The 17,384-nt window shown below is 39.5% G+C and overlaps 1 protein-coding gene across 2 annotated transcripts in view; it reads left to right on the top strand.

Moving 5' to 3' along the window:
- ACER3 (alkaline ceramidase 3) overlaps nt 1-17,384 on the top strand; it is a gene marked incomplete at its 5' end in the record, with an annotated part of 196,778 nt that overhangs the window by 95,771 nt on the left and 83,623 nt on the right. For both annotated transcript variants that reach the window (XM_079709508.1, XM_079709507.1), the window contains one exon: nt 8,885-8,937. In XM_079709508.1, coding sequence (XP_079565634.1) covers nt 8,885-8,937 — 53 coding nt within the window. The remainder of the gene's footprint in view (nt 1-8,884; nt 8,938-17,384) is intronic.

Below are 17,384 nucleotides of genomic sequence, written 5' to 3'. Positions count from 1 at the left end.
CTTTCCCCAGTGTGGTCAGTCAAATGGATCAAAATAAATGTGTATCAGAGCACATCTGTATTCTGTTGTAACCTTGAAAAAGTTTGGTAGCATGCCAAAATATTTGAATCAAGAGGTTTCAACTTGGTGAAATTCTATTTATATGCTTGAGAGACTCTTAAAATTGTGGTAAAATGCTGTGAATATGAACATCTAGCTAGAAGATTCAAATGGTGCATTTGACCTCTTTATTCCAGTTCCATTACTATTTTGACTGCCTCAGTTTTCACTACGTATAGCCACAACCATGCAGGCAAATTTGTTTGTCCCTGTTACTTGTTTTTTGGAATGCTCTGGATAATTCCTAAAAATGTGAATTTTATTTTCACTTTGATGTCTCAGACTTTTTTTTTTTTTTTTTTTTTTTTTTTTTTTTTTTTTTTTTGTGGTACGCGGGCCTCTCACTGTTGTGGCCTCTCCCGTTGCGGAGCACAGGCTCCGGATGCGCAGGCTCAGCAGCCATGGCTCACGGGCCCAGCCGCTCCGCGGCATATGGGATCCTCCCAAACCGGGGCACGAACCCGTATCCCCTGCATCGGCAGGCGGACTCTCAACCACTGCGCCACCAGGGAGGCCCGATGTCTCAGACTTTTAAAGGGAGACATTGTGATGAAATGTTGGCTGAGTCACCCTTATATTAATTAAATGTTTTACTCCCCATGTGACTGAATCAATTAAATTGCAAAAGAAGAAAAGGAAAATGCTTAGATCCCTTTAAGTATCTCCAGAATTTCTAATTTGTATAATTCAGGGATCAGTGAGTGTTCTTTTGCTTTCACACATTTAGCATTTGTTTCTTTGGCCTAAATAACTCAACTTTCCCATTCTTGAATTTCTTATTTGTGCCAATTTGGATAATATTTTAGAAAATATGTACCTGTTGATAAATTGTAGTGTGTCACTGGTGAAAACTGGCTTACTGTGCTAAATTTTACCAGTGTTCTTCAGGCAGGGATGCCTCTTTTGATTCAACCATTTTCTCTTTGAATGAGATAACCCATTTGAAAATCTATTGATATATTCCTTGGCAGGTTGGTCCTAATCTGGACCCTCTGCCTTACTATCCTCACTTTCCACAACTCTCACACATGTAGCTTACACTTCAGCTATATAAAACTATTTGCTGTATTTAGTACCTTATATATTTTTATATCTCTTCCTTTAACCTCTTTTGTGTGGTAAACTTGGCATGTCTGTCATTCAGGACTCAGTTAAGTGTCATTTCCTCTAGAAAGCCTTCCATTAAACCTTCCTCAGCCTCTTGATAGAATTAGATGACCCACTGAATATGATGCATACCTTTGTCACAGCACTTACTACACCATATTGTATTATCTGTTTACTTTTTGATTTTCCCCTAATATTCTTTAGTAGTTAAGGGGGAAAGTAGCAGAATATGAGGTTGGAGAGATTTAGGCAGGGACCAGATCACGTAGGGTCTTAACATAGGCCAGAGTAAAGAGTATGGATGTTATTCTAAAAGCCAGTGAAGGGTTTTAGCAGGAGAGTGATATGATCCTATATGTGTTTTTAAAATATCTCCCTGGCTGCTCGGTGGAGAATGGATTTGTGGACAGTAAGAGTGCAAGCTGGAAAACCAGTCAACAGAGCCTACTGCAATGGTCCAAGTGAGAGATGATAGTGGCTTAGACTAGGATAGCACCAGTGGAGACTGGAGAAAAGTGGATGACTCAGGATGTATTTTGGAGTTAGTGCCTATAGGACTCATTAATGCATTAAAAGTGGGGGTTGAAAAAAAGGAAAGATTTTCAAAGTTTATTTTCAGGTTTCTAGTTTGAGCAGCTGTGTAGAGAGAAAAGCTGGCATTCTGTTTTGATTATGTTTGAAATGCCTGTAAGACATTCAATGAAGAATCAAATGGGCATTTGAATATGTGACATCGGAATTCAGAGGTGAGGTGTAGACATCATTGTTATAATTCGTATTTAAAACCATGGGAACTGATGCGATCGCCAAGAGGATGAACATAGAGAAGAGGGCCCAAAGATGAACATAAATACCACAGGTTCATCACCCAAGGCAAAACCTGGCATCCAGACATGTTTTAATTGCCATATTTAAAATTTAAAAATGCTTTAAACTGGTTTCTCACATTTGAAAATTGAGAGTTCCCATAAAAATTCGGATCTTTGCCTTTTCTTGAATAATTAGAAGGTGCAACATCACTGAACCTGTATTTCTATGCAGTAACAATCAGCCTAAGCTATGCTCTTTAGTATGGTCTGTCCAGTTGACCACAGGCTCTACACTGTTCCTTATTTTTCTTTTACTTAGCCTGTTTTAGTCAAATGCCTCTCTGGGCATTTGAATTTACAGCCCCTGATTTACACGTTAAGGATAGAAGGAGCCAACAAAGGAACCTATGAGGAAGCAACACCAAGATAGGAAAACCAGGAGAATACGGTGTTACAGAAAACTAGAGAGGATGTGTTTTCACTTATTAAATGCTATTAAGAGACTGAGGAGGATGAAGAGAGAGAAGGGCTGTTTCAGTGGTGGGAATAGAATTGAGGAGGGGATGCGGAAGAGAGGTGAGGAAGTGGAGGCAGTTCTTTTGAAAACTCAGGAAAGTGAAGAGGTGCAGGTGAATGGGACAGGAGATATTAGAGACTGTGTGAACAGTCCATTAGAGAGGTGAAGATGGCTGGTACAGGAGAGAAAGGTGATAAATCACATGAAGATCTTAGAGACCAGGTGATATCCTAGAGCACAAGAGCCCGATTGGCCTTTGCACGGAAGAGGCACGCTGCCATAGGGAAGAAGCACACTGGTCCTGAGGTGGTGGCAACATGGAACACTAACTGATAACAATGAGAACAGAACCAGAGTGTTATTTTAGCTAAATATTTAGACTCAAACTGTGTGTATGTTCTGTGTTTATACGTTCTCCCTCACTGTCTCTGCCTGTGAATCTCTCTAGCTCCAATGTCACCTTTCCAGGCAAGCCTTTCTGTTCTTATTGTCCACATTCCACCCAAGTAACACTTTTTCCTCTTTGGCAGTCATTTATTTCTTCTATTATATTTTCTCAGTTCATTCCTCACTTCCCTCTACTACACATACACATACTGTTACTTTAAAGTGAAATGCTGGATCATCGAGAAGGAAGAAAAAAATATATATCAGCCAGTCACCAAATATTTAATAAGTGTTCTCTATATGCCTGGTTCTGTGCTAGGTTCTGGAGATTCTTTAGTGAACTGTAGAGACTTGGACCATGCCTTATGAATCTTAGAATTTAACAGTGATCTTTGGCTTTTGAGTTCAACAAAATCATTGGCAGGCCTTTAAAATACAGGTACCAGGGCACCCACTGAACCACGAGTTTCTGGGACAAGGGCTTAGCATTTACAAAGATCTCGAGGCAAAAGAGTGTTTTTCAAAAACTGTAACTACTGACCTAGCCAAATATTATTTCTTAGATGCCTTGTATGGTTGACTTATGTGGGGAAGAAGCAGAGGAAGATTTAACCTAGGAGGTGACATTTAAAATGGATCTGGGATGCACACTGAAGTATTAAGGGGTAAAGGGACATGACGTATCCAACTTACTCAAATGGTTCAGAAAAATAATAGTTTATATATCTAAAAATATTAAAATTGGTGAATCTGAATAGAACATATACAGGAGTTCATTATACTATTCTTTTAACATTTCTGAAGTTTGAAATTGTTTGAAAAGAAAAAAGCTGAAATAAATGAAGATCAAAAATAAATTGGATCTAGAAGTTACATAAGATTCCAATAAGCAGAGACATAGGTAGAGGCAGGATTGGATAATGAAGGGGATAAGTATTCCAGGCTGAAAGGACAGGGTAGGCTCTGAACAAAATCAGAACAGACTAGAATATGATAGTGTGAGATAAGAGACAGGTAAGCAGTCAGGTGTAACTGAATTACCAGTTCAGTAAAAAGAAATGAGTGGAGCCAGATTATGAAGCTCCATGTGTACCCTACAAGGGGTTTAGTTTTTCTTTTTTTCTTTTTTTTTTGCGGTACACGGGCCTCTCACTGCTGTGGCCTCTCCCGTTGCGGAGCACAGGTCCCGGACGCGCAGGCTCAGCGGCCATGGCTCACGGGCCCCGCCACTCTGCGGCATATAGGATCCTCCCGGACCGGGGCACGAACCCGTGTCCCCTGCATCAGCAGGGGGACTCTCAACCACTGCGCCACCAGGGAAGCCCGGAGTTTAGTTTTCATCTTTAAAACTAGCAGTTATCAAGTAGGATGCTCATTCCCTAGGTGGTGAGAAAAATGATCTGTTGGGGTGCAGGAAGAAAACTTTGTAACTTCTATTTGTATATATTTATATCATTTTAAAAAATTTCTATTTTATGTATTAAAAAAATATATGTAGTATCTTAACACAGCAGTATGTATACAATTTATAAATAAATATACATATACGGAGTTCCTAAAAAACTTTTTTGCTATCAAAGTTAGGAGACTACTCCTGTAGACATTTTCCTGCCTTGTAGCCAGAGTGATATATTTTTAAATGTAAAATCAGTCCTGTTAATCTCTCTATACGTGTATGTGTGTATTTATGTGTTTGTGTATGTAGTTTTTCAACAACTTACTTTGTGTTTAGGACAAAGTCTAAATCGTAACATGACTTTAAATGCTCTTCTCAGTCTACTGCCTACAAATCATACCAGTCTTCTCACTGGATGCAAGTGTTCATGGTCTAAGCCAAGCTCCTTTACTTCTTTGAATGCACTACCTTGCCTCTATGTTAGATGATCCTTCTACGTAGGAGGATCTCATTAAAAAAATTCTTTTCACCTGGTTAACTCAGTTTATTTTCAAGTCCTAGCTTATGTGTTACTTACCCTGATAGCCCTCTTCTGACTCCCTAGGCAAGGTAGTAACCCCTTTGCAAGGTAGTAACCCCTTTGCATAGCTTTGAAATGGCCCCTCTCATATTTTTAGTGGCTTGCTAAAAGTTCTTAAGACAGGAGACATATCTCTCTTGTTCACTCCTTTATCCCAGTGGAAATGCTTGGAACTTTATTAAGAGCCCAGTAAATATCTGTTGAAAAGGGAAGGAGGTTGTGGAGCAACAGGAACTCTCATTCATTGCTGGGGGGAATGAAGAATGGCACAGCCACTTTGGCAGTTTCTTGTAAAACATACTCTCACCATACAATCCAACAATCACGTTCCCTGATACTTTCCTGATAGAGATGAAAACTGTTGTCTACACAGAAACCTGCACACGGATAGCAGGTTTATTCATAATGCCGTAACTTGGAAGCAACTAACATGCCCTTCAGCAGGTGAATGGATAAATAAACTGTGGTACCTCCAGACAATGGAATATTATTCAGCACTAGAAAGAAGTGTGCTATAAAGCCATGGAAAGACATAGAGGAACTATAAATGTATATTATTAAGTGAAAGAAGCCAGTCTGAAAAGGCTACATACTGTATGATTCCAACTGTATGACATTCTGGAAAAGATAAAACTATAAAGATCAGTGGTTACTAGGGGTTAGGGGAGAGGGAGAGTTGAAATGACAGGGCACATAGGATTTTCAAGGCAATGAAACTATTCTGTATGATATTATAATGGTGGATACATGTCATTATAAATTTGTCTATACTCAAGAGTGAACTGTAATATGAAATATGGACTTTGATAATGATGTATCAATATGGGTTCATCAATTGTAATAAGAAATGTACCACTGTGGTGGGGCATGTTGATAGTGGGGGAGACTATGTGTGTGTGCGAGTGGAGGGTATATGGAAAATCTTTGTACCTTCTGCTCAATTTTGCCATGAATCTAAAACTGCTCTAAAAAATAAAGTCCATTAAACACACACACACACACACACACACACACACAGTGAGACAAATCTGAAATGTGGAACATTTAATAAGAAAAAAAGAAGGGAATGGGGTAATCACTAGGGCAATGCCAATCAAAACCACAATACCACTTCAATCCATTAGGATGGCTATAATCAGAAAGACAGCCAACAACTAGTATAGGGAGGATGTGGAGAAATTCATATATTGCTAATGGGAGTATAAAATAGTGCAGCCACTTTGAAAAACACTTTCACGGTTCTTCAGAATGCTAAACATAGAGTTTCCATATGACCCAGAAATTCCATCCTCAATATATACCCAAGAGAAATGAAAACATACATCTGCACAAAAACTTATACATGAATTCTCACAGCAGCATTATTAATAATAGCCAAAATGTAGAAAAAGCCTAAATGTCTCTTAGTTAGCTCAAACTGCCATAACAAAATACCATAGACTTGAACAATAGACTTCATTTCTCACAGTTCTGGAAGTCCAAGGTTAAGGTGCTGACTCATTCCATTCCTGGTGAGAGCCCTCTTCTTGGCTTGCAGAGGGCCACCTTCTCCCTGTGTCCTCATGTGGCCTATCCTTATTTCATGTAGGTAGGGAGAGAGAGTGAAATCCTGTCTCTTCTTCATATAAGGACCCTAATCCCATCATGGGGGCCCTACTCTCTTGACCTCATCTAAACCTGTTTATTTCTCAAAGGCACCATGCCCAGCTACTGTCATATTGGGGGTTAGGGCTTCAACATGTGAATTTGGAGGGGACACAAATGTGCAGTCCTTAGCAATGTCCATCAGCTGGTGAATAGGTAAATAAAATGTAGCATGTTCATACAATGACATGTTATTCATCCATAAAAAGAGGGTATTATTGATACATGCTGTAATATGAATGAACCTTGAAAATATGCTAAATGAAAGAAACTAGACAGAAAAGACTGCATATTGTATGATTCCACTTATATGAAAAGTCCAGGACAGACAAATCTTTAGGGACAGAAAATAGATTAATGGTTGTCTAGGGCTGAGGAGGGAGGAGGTTTGAAGAGAAATAGGAGTGACTGCTAATAGTCCTGGGGTTTCTCTTTGGGGTGATGAAAATGTTCTAATAATGATAACGGTTGCACAACTGTGAAAATATTAAAAACAATTGAATTGTGTACTTTAACTCTGTAGTATGTGAATTACATCAGTAAAGCTAATAAATTTTAGCAAAAATTGGTAGTTTTCTTTAAAGTGGCAAAATATAAAATACTGCATGGAGAAAGGTGATGTTCTTCTATTACCTTTGCATTCTAAATGGAGTGTTGAAATAAACTGTAGAGATTTTTTAAAAATCAGACTTTTAATGCAATATAATAAACAGTAACAAGAGGACATTTGGAAAGGTTTGGATAAAAACAGTTGTTGAGTGAGACATGTCTCACTGGCTCACATGTGAGCCAGTCTACCTTTCAGGATGAATAGTCATCCACCTCATTTTAATTTTTTTGCTTTATAGTATATTATGTGACTTTAAATAACTCACAGGGTTTGTTTTTTTTCCCTCCTTCCATTAATTTATTCTACTTTGCACCTTCTAATTTCTCCTTTGGAAAAAAGACAGCAACCATCCACTTTCTCATTTCTTTAGTAAGATGAGTGCAATAACTCTTTACTTCTCTCATCTCATTTTGAGCAGTAAATAATGTGATAATGTCTATAATGATTTTTTTAAAAAGCAATAGTAACAAAGAGTTTGAAATTTTTCTCAAGTGGCTTCATACAACTGATTTGGTAACATCCACATGTACCATGTTTGTTGGGCTGACTCTTACATCCTTGAGGCTAACTCCTCTGACGTCAGTTTTGCTTTCTCTGACTTCTTTCATAAGTCCCTTCTTCTGTGCTCCTATGGTACTCCATGCATATCTTTTTTTTTAATCATATCTCCACATACTGGCATCTTCTATTTATCTGCCTGTCTCCTCCATTAGCTTATAAACTTCATTAAGGCCAATGACTGGATCTTATCTTTGTACCTCAGCATCTATAGTTGAATTTGGCAAATAGGAGGTATTCAGTAAAGGCTTGTTCAACTAAACTTAATCATAGTAGAAACTGTGTTATCAGATGTGATAGGGAGTGATATTTAGTCCGTTAATTTTTAAAGAGTCAAAGCTATAATTATATTGAAAAAAATGTATACCCACCTTCAAGTTTTAATTAACATATAGTTGTATAATCTTTGACAATGATTTGATGTAGGGCATGGCCTTTGAATATGGGACCCTAATTATAGTTCTACTTAGTCTTTCTTGCATTGAAAAACAAACAAAAAATTTTAAACCCTAAAATGAAAACAGTTTATTTAAAATGGAGGCACTTGGAAAGAACTTTGAGACATGAATGTAGAATCTTTAGATTTTTACTGTTTTTCCCAATCTATAACAGATATCTTACCCACAGGTAATTCAACAGCAGTTTTTATTAGCAACTCAATTCTATTGAGTCTGTTTTAAACATTTTAAACAGTTTTTGTAGAAACAGTAGCTCTCTTTTTGCAGTCATACTTCTGATAACTAAACACAGTGGCATTAACAAGTTTAGGAACAAACAAAAGTGACTGGCTCTTATTAAGCATCCACCTCAGCTATTTGGATTAGAACTAGCTAATCCACGGGAAGTACTGAAGAGTAGCTAACCAGCTATGATCATTAAAGCTTACCCTGAGCATCTGTAATACATTTTATGCAAAAATGGAGAATATTTATTAATCTAATAAATCACTCAGTGGAGGGAATTTACGAGAACTTGTACTTGTTATTTTCTGTACCAAAATTTCATCAATTATAGATAGAGCTTAAGCAGGGTCTGCTATATCCTGCCACGAGATTTCATAAATTTGTTCTAAAACTCAGTGCTTTGAAATGTCTTACTGCCTTCTCAGGTCACTCTGGCCACCCCCAAAGAATTTCATGCTAATTGTTTTTTTTTTATTTGTTTGTTTTAATTTCAGTGGTAGGAATGGGATCCTGGTGCTTCCACATGACTCTGAAATATGAAATGCAGGTCAGTAATGACAAAATTGACTTAAATGCTTATTTCTCTTAATCCAGAGACACTTCAAATTTGAGGAAAGAGCACATTACTAGAGGATGATACTGAGGCAAGAAGAAAAAAAGATGGAATTTGTAATCCCTGGAGTTTTTTACTTCAGGCCAAAGGATCCAGGTTGAGTAAGTGAAGAGGCAAGCAAATAAGTTGTCCATAGAGAAAACAAGCTAGAGCAGAATGGGCTTTTGACCACCTCTGTGCAGGCATGTATGATTTTAGAGTAGGATTAGAAAGTAGAGTCTCATGGAGACATCTTAAGAAGATAAAATCAGTTCACCAAAGTAATGTATTCTTATTCTTGGCTGCCTACATTTCCTTATGTCTGTCTTGTGGCATCCACTTGAATGGTCTGGTCCCTCTAATAGCAAGGTTTTAGAGCTATGCAAGGATTTTTATTTACTGTCTTTGCTCTAAGGGGGCCATATAGCTACTCCTCAATCTTTTAACCTCTTTATTCCCCATCACTAGACCAGAAACTTCTAGAATAGCACTGTCCATAGAAATATAATGTGAACTACGTATATAATTAAAAATCTCCAGTAGCCACATCTTAAAAAGCCACATTAAGAAGAAATAGGTGGAGTGTTGAGACTTCCGGGTAAGATGGCGGAAGAGTAAGACGCGGAGATCACCTTCCTCCCCACGGATACACCAGAAATACAGCTACACGTGGAACAACTCCTACAGAACACCTACTGAACACTGGCAGAAGACCCCAGACCTCCCAAAAGGCAAGAAACTCCCCACATACCTGGGTAGGGCAAAGCGGAAAGATTCCCGCACAGAGGATCGGTGCCGAGCGGCACTCACCAGCCCGAGAGGCTTGTCTGCTCGCCTGCCGGGGCGGGCGGCGCTGGAAGCTGAGGCTCGGGCTTCGGTCAGAGCGCAGGGAGAGGGCCCGGGGCTGGCGGCGAGAACTCAGCCTGAAGGGGGCTAATGTGCCACAGCTAGCCGGGAGGCAGTCCGGGAAAACTTTGGAGCTGCCGAAGAGGCAAGAGACTTTTTCTTCCCTCTTGGTTTCCTGGTGCGCGAGGAGAGGGGATTAAGAGCGCTGCTTAAAGGAGCTCCACAGACGGGCGCGAGGCGCGGCTGAAAGCGCGGAGCCCAGTGACGGGCGTGGGACACTGGGGCTGCTGCTGCCGCCGCCAAGAAGCCTGTGTGCGAGCGCAGGTCACTGTCCACACCGCCCTTCCGGGAGCCTGTGCAGCCCGCCACTGCCAGGGTCCCGAGATCCAGGGGCGGCTTCCCTGGGAGAACGCACGGCGCGCCTCGGGCTGGTGCAACGTCACGCCGGCCTCTGCCGCTGCAGGCTCGCCCCGCACTCCGTGCCCCTCCCTCCCGCCCGGCCTGAGTGAGCCAGAGTCCCCGAAGAGGCTGCTCCTTTAACCCTGTCCTGTCTGAGCGAAGAACAGACGCCCTCCGGCGACCTACACGCAGAGGCGGGGCCAAATCCAAAGCTGAGACCCAGGAGCTGTGAGAACAAAGAAGAGAAAGGGAAACCTCTCCCAGCAGCCTCAGAAGCAGCAGATTAAAGCTCCACAATCAACTTGATGTACCCTGCATCTGTGGAATACATGAATAGACAACAAATCATCCCAAATTGAGGAACCAGGAGTCAGTGCTGTGCCTCTGAGGTGGGAGAGCCAACTTCAGGACACCGGTCCACAAGAGACCTCCCAGCTCCACATAATATCAAACGGCGAAAATCTTCCAGAGATCTCCATCTCAACACCAGCACCCAGCTTCACTCAACGACCAGCAAGCTACAGTGCTGGACACCCTATGCCAAACAACTAGCAAGACAGGAACACAACCCCACCCATTAGCAGAGAGGCGGCCTAAAATCATAAAAAGTCCGCAGACACCCCAAAACACACCACCACACGTGGACCTGCCCACCAGAAAGACAAGATCCAGCCTCATCCACCAGAACACAGGCACTAGTCCCCTCCACCAGGAAGCCTACACAACCCACTAAACCAACCTTAGCCACTGGGGACAGACACCAAAAACAACGGGAACTATGAACCTGCAGCCTGCAAAAAGGAGACCCCAAACACAGTAACATAAGCAAAATGAGAAGACAGAAAAACACACAGCAGGAGAAGGAGCAAGATAAAACCCCACCAGACCTAACAAATGAAGAGGTAATAGGCAGTCTACCTGAAAAAGAATTCAGAATAATGATGGTAAAGATGATCCAAGATTCTATTTCCAAGATCCAAAATCTTGGAAATAGAATAGACAAAATGCAAGAAACAGTTAACAAGGACCTAGAAGAACTAAAGATGAATCAAGCATCAATTAAAAACACAATGAATGAAATAAAAAATACTCTAGATGGGATCAATAGCAGAATAACTGAGGCAGAAGAACGGATAAGTGAGGTGGAAGATAAAATAGTGGAAATAACTGCTGCAGAGCAAAATAAAGAAAAAAGAATGAAAAGAACAGAGGACAGTCTCAGAGACCTCTGGGACAACTTTAAACGCACCAACATTCGAATTATAGGGGTTCCAGAAGAAGAAGAGAAAAAGAAAGGGACTGAGAAAATATTTGAAGAGATTATAGTTGAAAACTTCCCTAATATGGGAAAGGAAATAGTTAATCAAGACCAGGAGGCACAGAGAGTCCCATACAGAATAAATCCAAGGAGAAATACGCCAAGACACATATTAATCAAACTGTCAAAAATTAAACACAAAGAAATCATATTAAAAGCAGCAAGGCAAAAACAACAAATAACACACAAGGGAATCCCCATCAGGATAACAGCTGATCTCTCAGCAGAAACTCTACAAGCCAGAAGGGAGTGGCAGGACATAATTAAAGTGATGAAGGAGAGAAACCTGCAACCAAGATTACTGTACCCAGCAAGGATCTCATTCAGATTTGATGGAGAAATTAAAACATTTACAGACAAGCAAAAGCTGAGAGAGTTCAGCACCACCAAACCAGCTTTACAACAAATGCTAAAGGAACTTCTCTAGGCAAGAAACACAACAGAAGGAAAAGACCTACAATAACGAACCCAAAACAATTAAGAAAATGGGAATAGGAACATACATATCAATAATTACCTTAAATGTAAATGGACTAAATGCTCCCACCAAAAGACACAGATTGGCTGAATGGATACAAAAACAAGACCCATATATATGCTGTCTACAAGAGACCCACTTCAGACGTAGAGACACATACAGACTGAAAGTAAGGGGATGGAAAAAGATATTCCATGCAAATGGAAACCAAAAGAAAGCTGGAGTAGCAATTCTCATATCAGACAAAATAGACTTTAAAATAAAGACTACTAGAAGAGACAAAGAAGGACACTACATAATGATCAAGGGATCGATCCAAGAAGAAGATATAACAATTGTAAATATTTATGCACCCAACATAGGAGCACCTCAATACATAAGGCAAATACTAACAGCCATAAAAGGAGAAATCGACAGTAACACAATCATAGTAGGGGACTTTAACACCCCACTTTCACCAATGGACAGATCATCCAAAATGAAAATAAATAAGGAAACACAAGCTTTAAATGATACATTAAACAAGATGGACTTAATTGATATTTATAGGACATTCCATCCAAAAACAACAGAATACACATTTTTCTCAAGTGCTCATGGAACATTCTCCAGGATAGATCATATCTTGGGTCACAAATCAATCCTTGGTAAATTTAAGAAAATTGAAATTGTATCAGGCATCTTTTCCGACCACAATGCTAAGAGACTAGATATCAAGTACAGGAAAAGATCTGTAAAAAATACAAACACATGGAGGCTAAACAATACACTACTTAAGAACGAAGTGATCACTGAAGAAATCAAAGAGGAAATTAAAAAATACCTAGAAACAAATGACAATGGAGACACGACGACCCAAAACCTATGGGACGCAGCAAAAGCAGTTCTAAGGGGGAAGTTTATAGCAATACAATCCCACCTTAAGAAACAGGAAACATCTCGAATAAACAACCTAACCTTGCACCTAAAGCAATTAGAGAAAGAAGAACAAAAACATCCCAAAGTTAGTAGAAGGAAAGAAGTCATAAAAATCAGATCAGAAATAAATGAAAAAGAAATGAAGGAAACGATAGCAAAGATCAATAAAACTAAAAGCTGGTTCTTTGAGAAGATAAACAAAATTGATAAACCATTAGCCAGACTCATCAAGAAAAAAAGGGAGAAGACTCAAATCAATAGAATTAGAAATGAAAAAGGAGAAGTAACAACTGACACTGCAGAAATACAAAAGATCATGAGAGATTACTACAAGCAACTCTATGCCAATAAAATGGACAACCTGGAAGAAATGGACAAATTCTTAGAAATGCACAACCTGCCAAGACTGAATCAGGAAGAAATAGAAAATATGAATAGAACAATCACAAGCACTGAAATTGAAACTGTGATAAAAAATCTTCCAACAAACAAAAGCCCAGGACCAGATGGCTTCACAGGCGAATTCTATCAAGCATTTAGAGAGGAGCTAACACCTATCCTTCTCAAACTCTTCCAAAATATAGCAGAGGGAGGAACACTCCCAAACTCATTCTACGAGGCCACCATCACCTTGATACCAAAACCAGACAAGGATGTCACAAAGAAAGAAAACTACAGGCCAATATCACTGATGAACATAGATGCAAAAATCCTCAACAAAATACTAGCAAACAGAATCCAACAGCACATTAAAAGGATCATACACCATGATCAAGTGGGGTTTATTCCAGGAATGCAAGGATTCTTCAATATACGCAAATCAATCAACGTGATACACCATATTAACAAATTGAAGGAGAAAAACCATATAATCATCTCAATAGATGCAGAGAAAGCTTTCGACAAAATTCAACACCCATTTATGACAAAAACCCTGCAGAAAGTAGGCATAGAAGGAACTTTCCTCAACATAATAATGGCCATATATGACAAACCCACAACCAGCATTGTCCTCAATGGTGAAAAACTGAAACCATTTCCACTAAGATCGGGAACAAGACAAGGTTGCCCACTCTCACCACTCTTATTCAACATAGTTTTGGAAGTTTAGCCACAGCAATCAGAGAAGAAAAGGAAATAAAAGGAATCCAAATCAGAAAAGAAGAAGTAAAGCTGTCACTGTTTGCAGATGACATGATACTATACATAGAGAATCCTAAAGATGCTACCAGAAAACTACTAGAGCTAATCAATGAATTTGGTAAAGTTGCAGGATACAAAATTAATGCACAGAAATCTCTGGCATTCCTATATACTAATATGAAAAATCTGAAAGTGAAATCAAGGAAACACTCCCATTTACCATTGCAACAAAAAGAATAAAATATCTAGGAATAAACCTACCTAAGGAGACAAAAGACCTGTATGCAGAAAATTATAAGACACTGATGAAAGAAATTAAAGATGATACAAATAGATGGAGAGATGTACCATGTTCTTGGATTGGAAGAATCAACATTGTGAAAATGACTCTACTACCCAAAGCAATCTACAGATTCAATGCAATCCCTATCAAACTACCACTGGCATTTTTCACAGAACTAGAGCAAAAAATTTCACAATTTGTATGGAAACACAAAAGACCCCGAATAGCCAAAGCAATCTTGAGAACGAAAAATGGAGCTGGAGGAATCAGGCTCCCTGACTTCAGAGTATACTACAAAGCTACAGTAATCAAGACAGTATGGTACTGGCACAAAAACAGAAAGATAGATCAATGGAACAGGATAGAAAGCCCAGAGATAAACCCACGGACATATGGTCACCTTATCTTTGATAAAGGAGGCAGGAATGTACAGTGGAGAAAGACAGTCTCTTCAATAAGTGGTGCTGGGAAAACTGGATAGGGACATGTAAAAGTATGAGATTAGATCACTCCCTAACACCATACACAAAAATAAGCTCAAAATGGATTAAAGACCTAAATGTAAGGCCAGACACTATCAAACTCTTAGAGGAAAACATAGGCAGAACACTCTATGACATAAATCACAGCAAGATCCTTTTTGACCCACCTCCTAGAGAAATGGAAATAAAGACAAAAATAAACACATGGGACCTAATGAAACTGAAAAGCTTTTGCACAGCAAAGGAAACCATAAACAAGACCAAAAGACAACCCTGAGAATGGGAGAAAATATTTGCAAATGAAGCAACTGACAAAGGATTAATCTCCAAAATTTATAAGCAGCTCATGCAGCTCAATAACAAAAAAACAAACAACCCAATCCAAAAATGGGCAGAAGACCTAAATAGACATTTCTCCACAGAAGATATACAGACTGCCAACAAACACATGAAAGGATGCTCAACATCTTTACTCATTAGAGAAATGCAAGTCAAAACTACAATGAGATATCATCTCACACCAGTCAGAATGGCCATCATCAAAAAATCTAGAAACAATAAATGCTGGAGAGGGTGTGGAAAAAAGGGAACACTCTTGCACTGCTGGTGGGAATGTGAATTGGTACAGCCACTATGGAGAACAGTTTGGAGGTTCCTTAAAAAACTGCAAATAGAACTACCATATGACACAGCAATCCCACTACTGGGCATATACCCTGAGAAAACCATAATTCAAAAAGAGACATGTACCAAAATGTTCATAGCAGCCCTATTTACAATAGCCCGGAGATGGAAACAACGTAAGTGTCCATCATCGGATGAATGGATAAAGAAGATGTGGCACATATATACAATGGAATATTACTCAGCCATAAAAAGAAACGAAATTGAGCTATTTGTAATGAGGTGGATGGACCTAGAGCCTGTCATACAGAGTGAAGTAAGTCAGAAGGAGAAAGAAATACTGTATGCTGACACATATATATGGAATTTAAGAAAAAAAAATGTCATGAAGAACCTAGGGGTAAGACAGGAATAAAGACACAGACCTACTAGAGAATGGACTTGAGGATATGGGGAGGGGGAAGGGTAAGCTGTGATAAAGTGAAAGAGCGGCATGGACATATATACACTACCAAACGTAAGGTAGATATCTAGTGGGAAGCAGCCGCATAGCACAGGGAGATCAGCTCGCCGCCTGGAGGGGTGGGATAGGGAGGGTGGGAGGGAGACGCAAAAGTGAGGGGATATGGGAACATATGTATATGTATAACTGATTAAATTTGTTATAAAGCAAAATAAATAAATAAATGAAGATGACAAAAAAAAAAGACAGAGACCTACTAGAGAATGGACTTGAGGATATGGGGAGGGGGAAGGGTAAGCTGTGACAAAGCGAGAGAGTGGCATGGACATATATACACTACCAAACGTAAGGTAGATAGCTAGTGGGAAGCAGCCGCATAGCACAGGGAGATCAGCTCGGTGCTTTGTGACTGCCTGGATGGGTGGGATAGGGAGGGTGGGAGGGAGGGAGATGCAAGAGGGAAGAGATATGGGAACATAGGTATATGCATAACTGATTCACTTTGTTATAAAGCAGAAACTAACACACCATTGTAAAGCAATTATACTCCAATAAAGATGTAAAAAAAAAAAAAGAAAAAAAAGAAGAAATAGGTGAAATTAATTTTAATAATATATTTTATTTAACACAGTATATCCAAAGTGTTACTTTAACATGTAATCAGTATAAAAATTTATTAATGAAATGTTTCACAGCCTGAAACTGGGTGTATGTTTCACACTTGCAGTGTATCTCAATTAAGATTAGGTTTATTTCAAGTGCTCAATAGCCACATAAGGCTAGTGCCTACTGTGTTGGATAGTGCTATTCTGGAAGGATCTGTTTATACAGTAGTCTATGAATTATTAATTACAGCTGTATTAAAATGTAAGAATTCTTAGAATTGATTTTAATATTCAACACATTTATAATAAGGTGTCAGGTTTCTTGTGCATGCCATTGAGAATGTGCTTGACGTGGAGAATGGCTTGACATGGAGAATACAGAAATGAATAAGGCACTGGTCTGACTTAATCTGTAGGTTGAAATGGTTTTAATAGTTTCTTTTAAACAGAAAAGCAATATCCATATCCTTTGACCCAGTAATTGCACTCATAGGAATACTTCCTAAGAAAGTAATCAGAGACAGAGAAAAGATTTTCACAAGGATGTTTATCACAGCATTACACGTGATAAAGACTTTTTTTTTTTTTTTTTTTTTTTTTGCGGTACACGGGCCTCTCACTGTTGTGGCCTCTCCCATTGCGGGGCACAGGCTCCGGACGCGCAGGCTCAGCGGCCATGGCTCACGGGCCCAGCCGCTCTGCGGCATGTGGGATCTTCCCGGACCGGGGCACGAACCCGTGTCCCCTGCATCGGCAGGCAGACTCTCAACCACTGCGTCACCAGGAAAGCCCGATAAAGACTTTTAAATGATCTAAATGTTTTAACAATAGGAAGATTGTTGG

Source organism: Hyperoodon ampullatus (assembly GCF_949752795.1).
Source record: "Hyperoodon ampullatus genome assembly, chromosome: 7".
In the NCBI taxonomy this organism is placed as follows: domain Eukaryota; kingdom Metazoa; phylum Chordata; class Mammalia; order Artiodactyla; family Ziphiidae; genus Hyperoodon; species Hyperoodon ampullatus.
The sequence above is the reverse complement of the archived record's forward strand: the minus strand, read 5'-3'. Positions and strand labels throughout refer to the sequence as shown.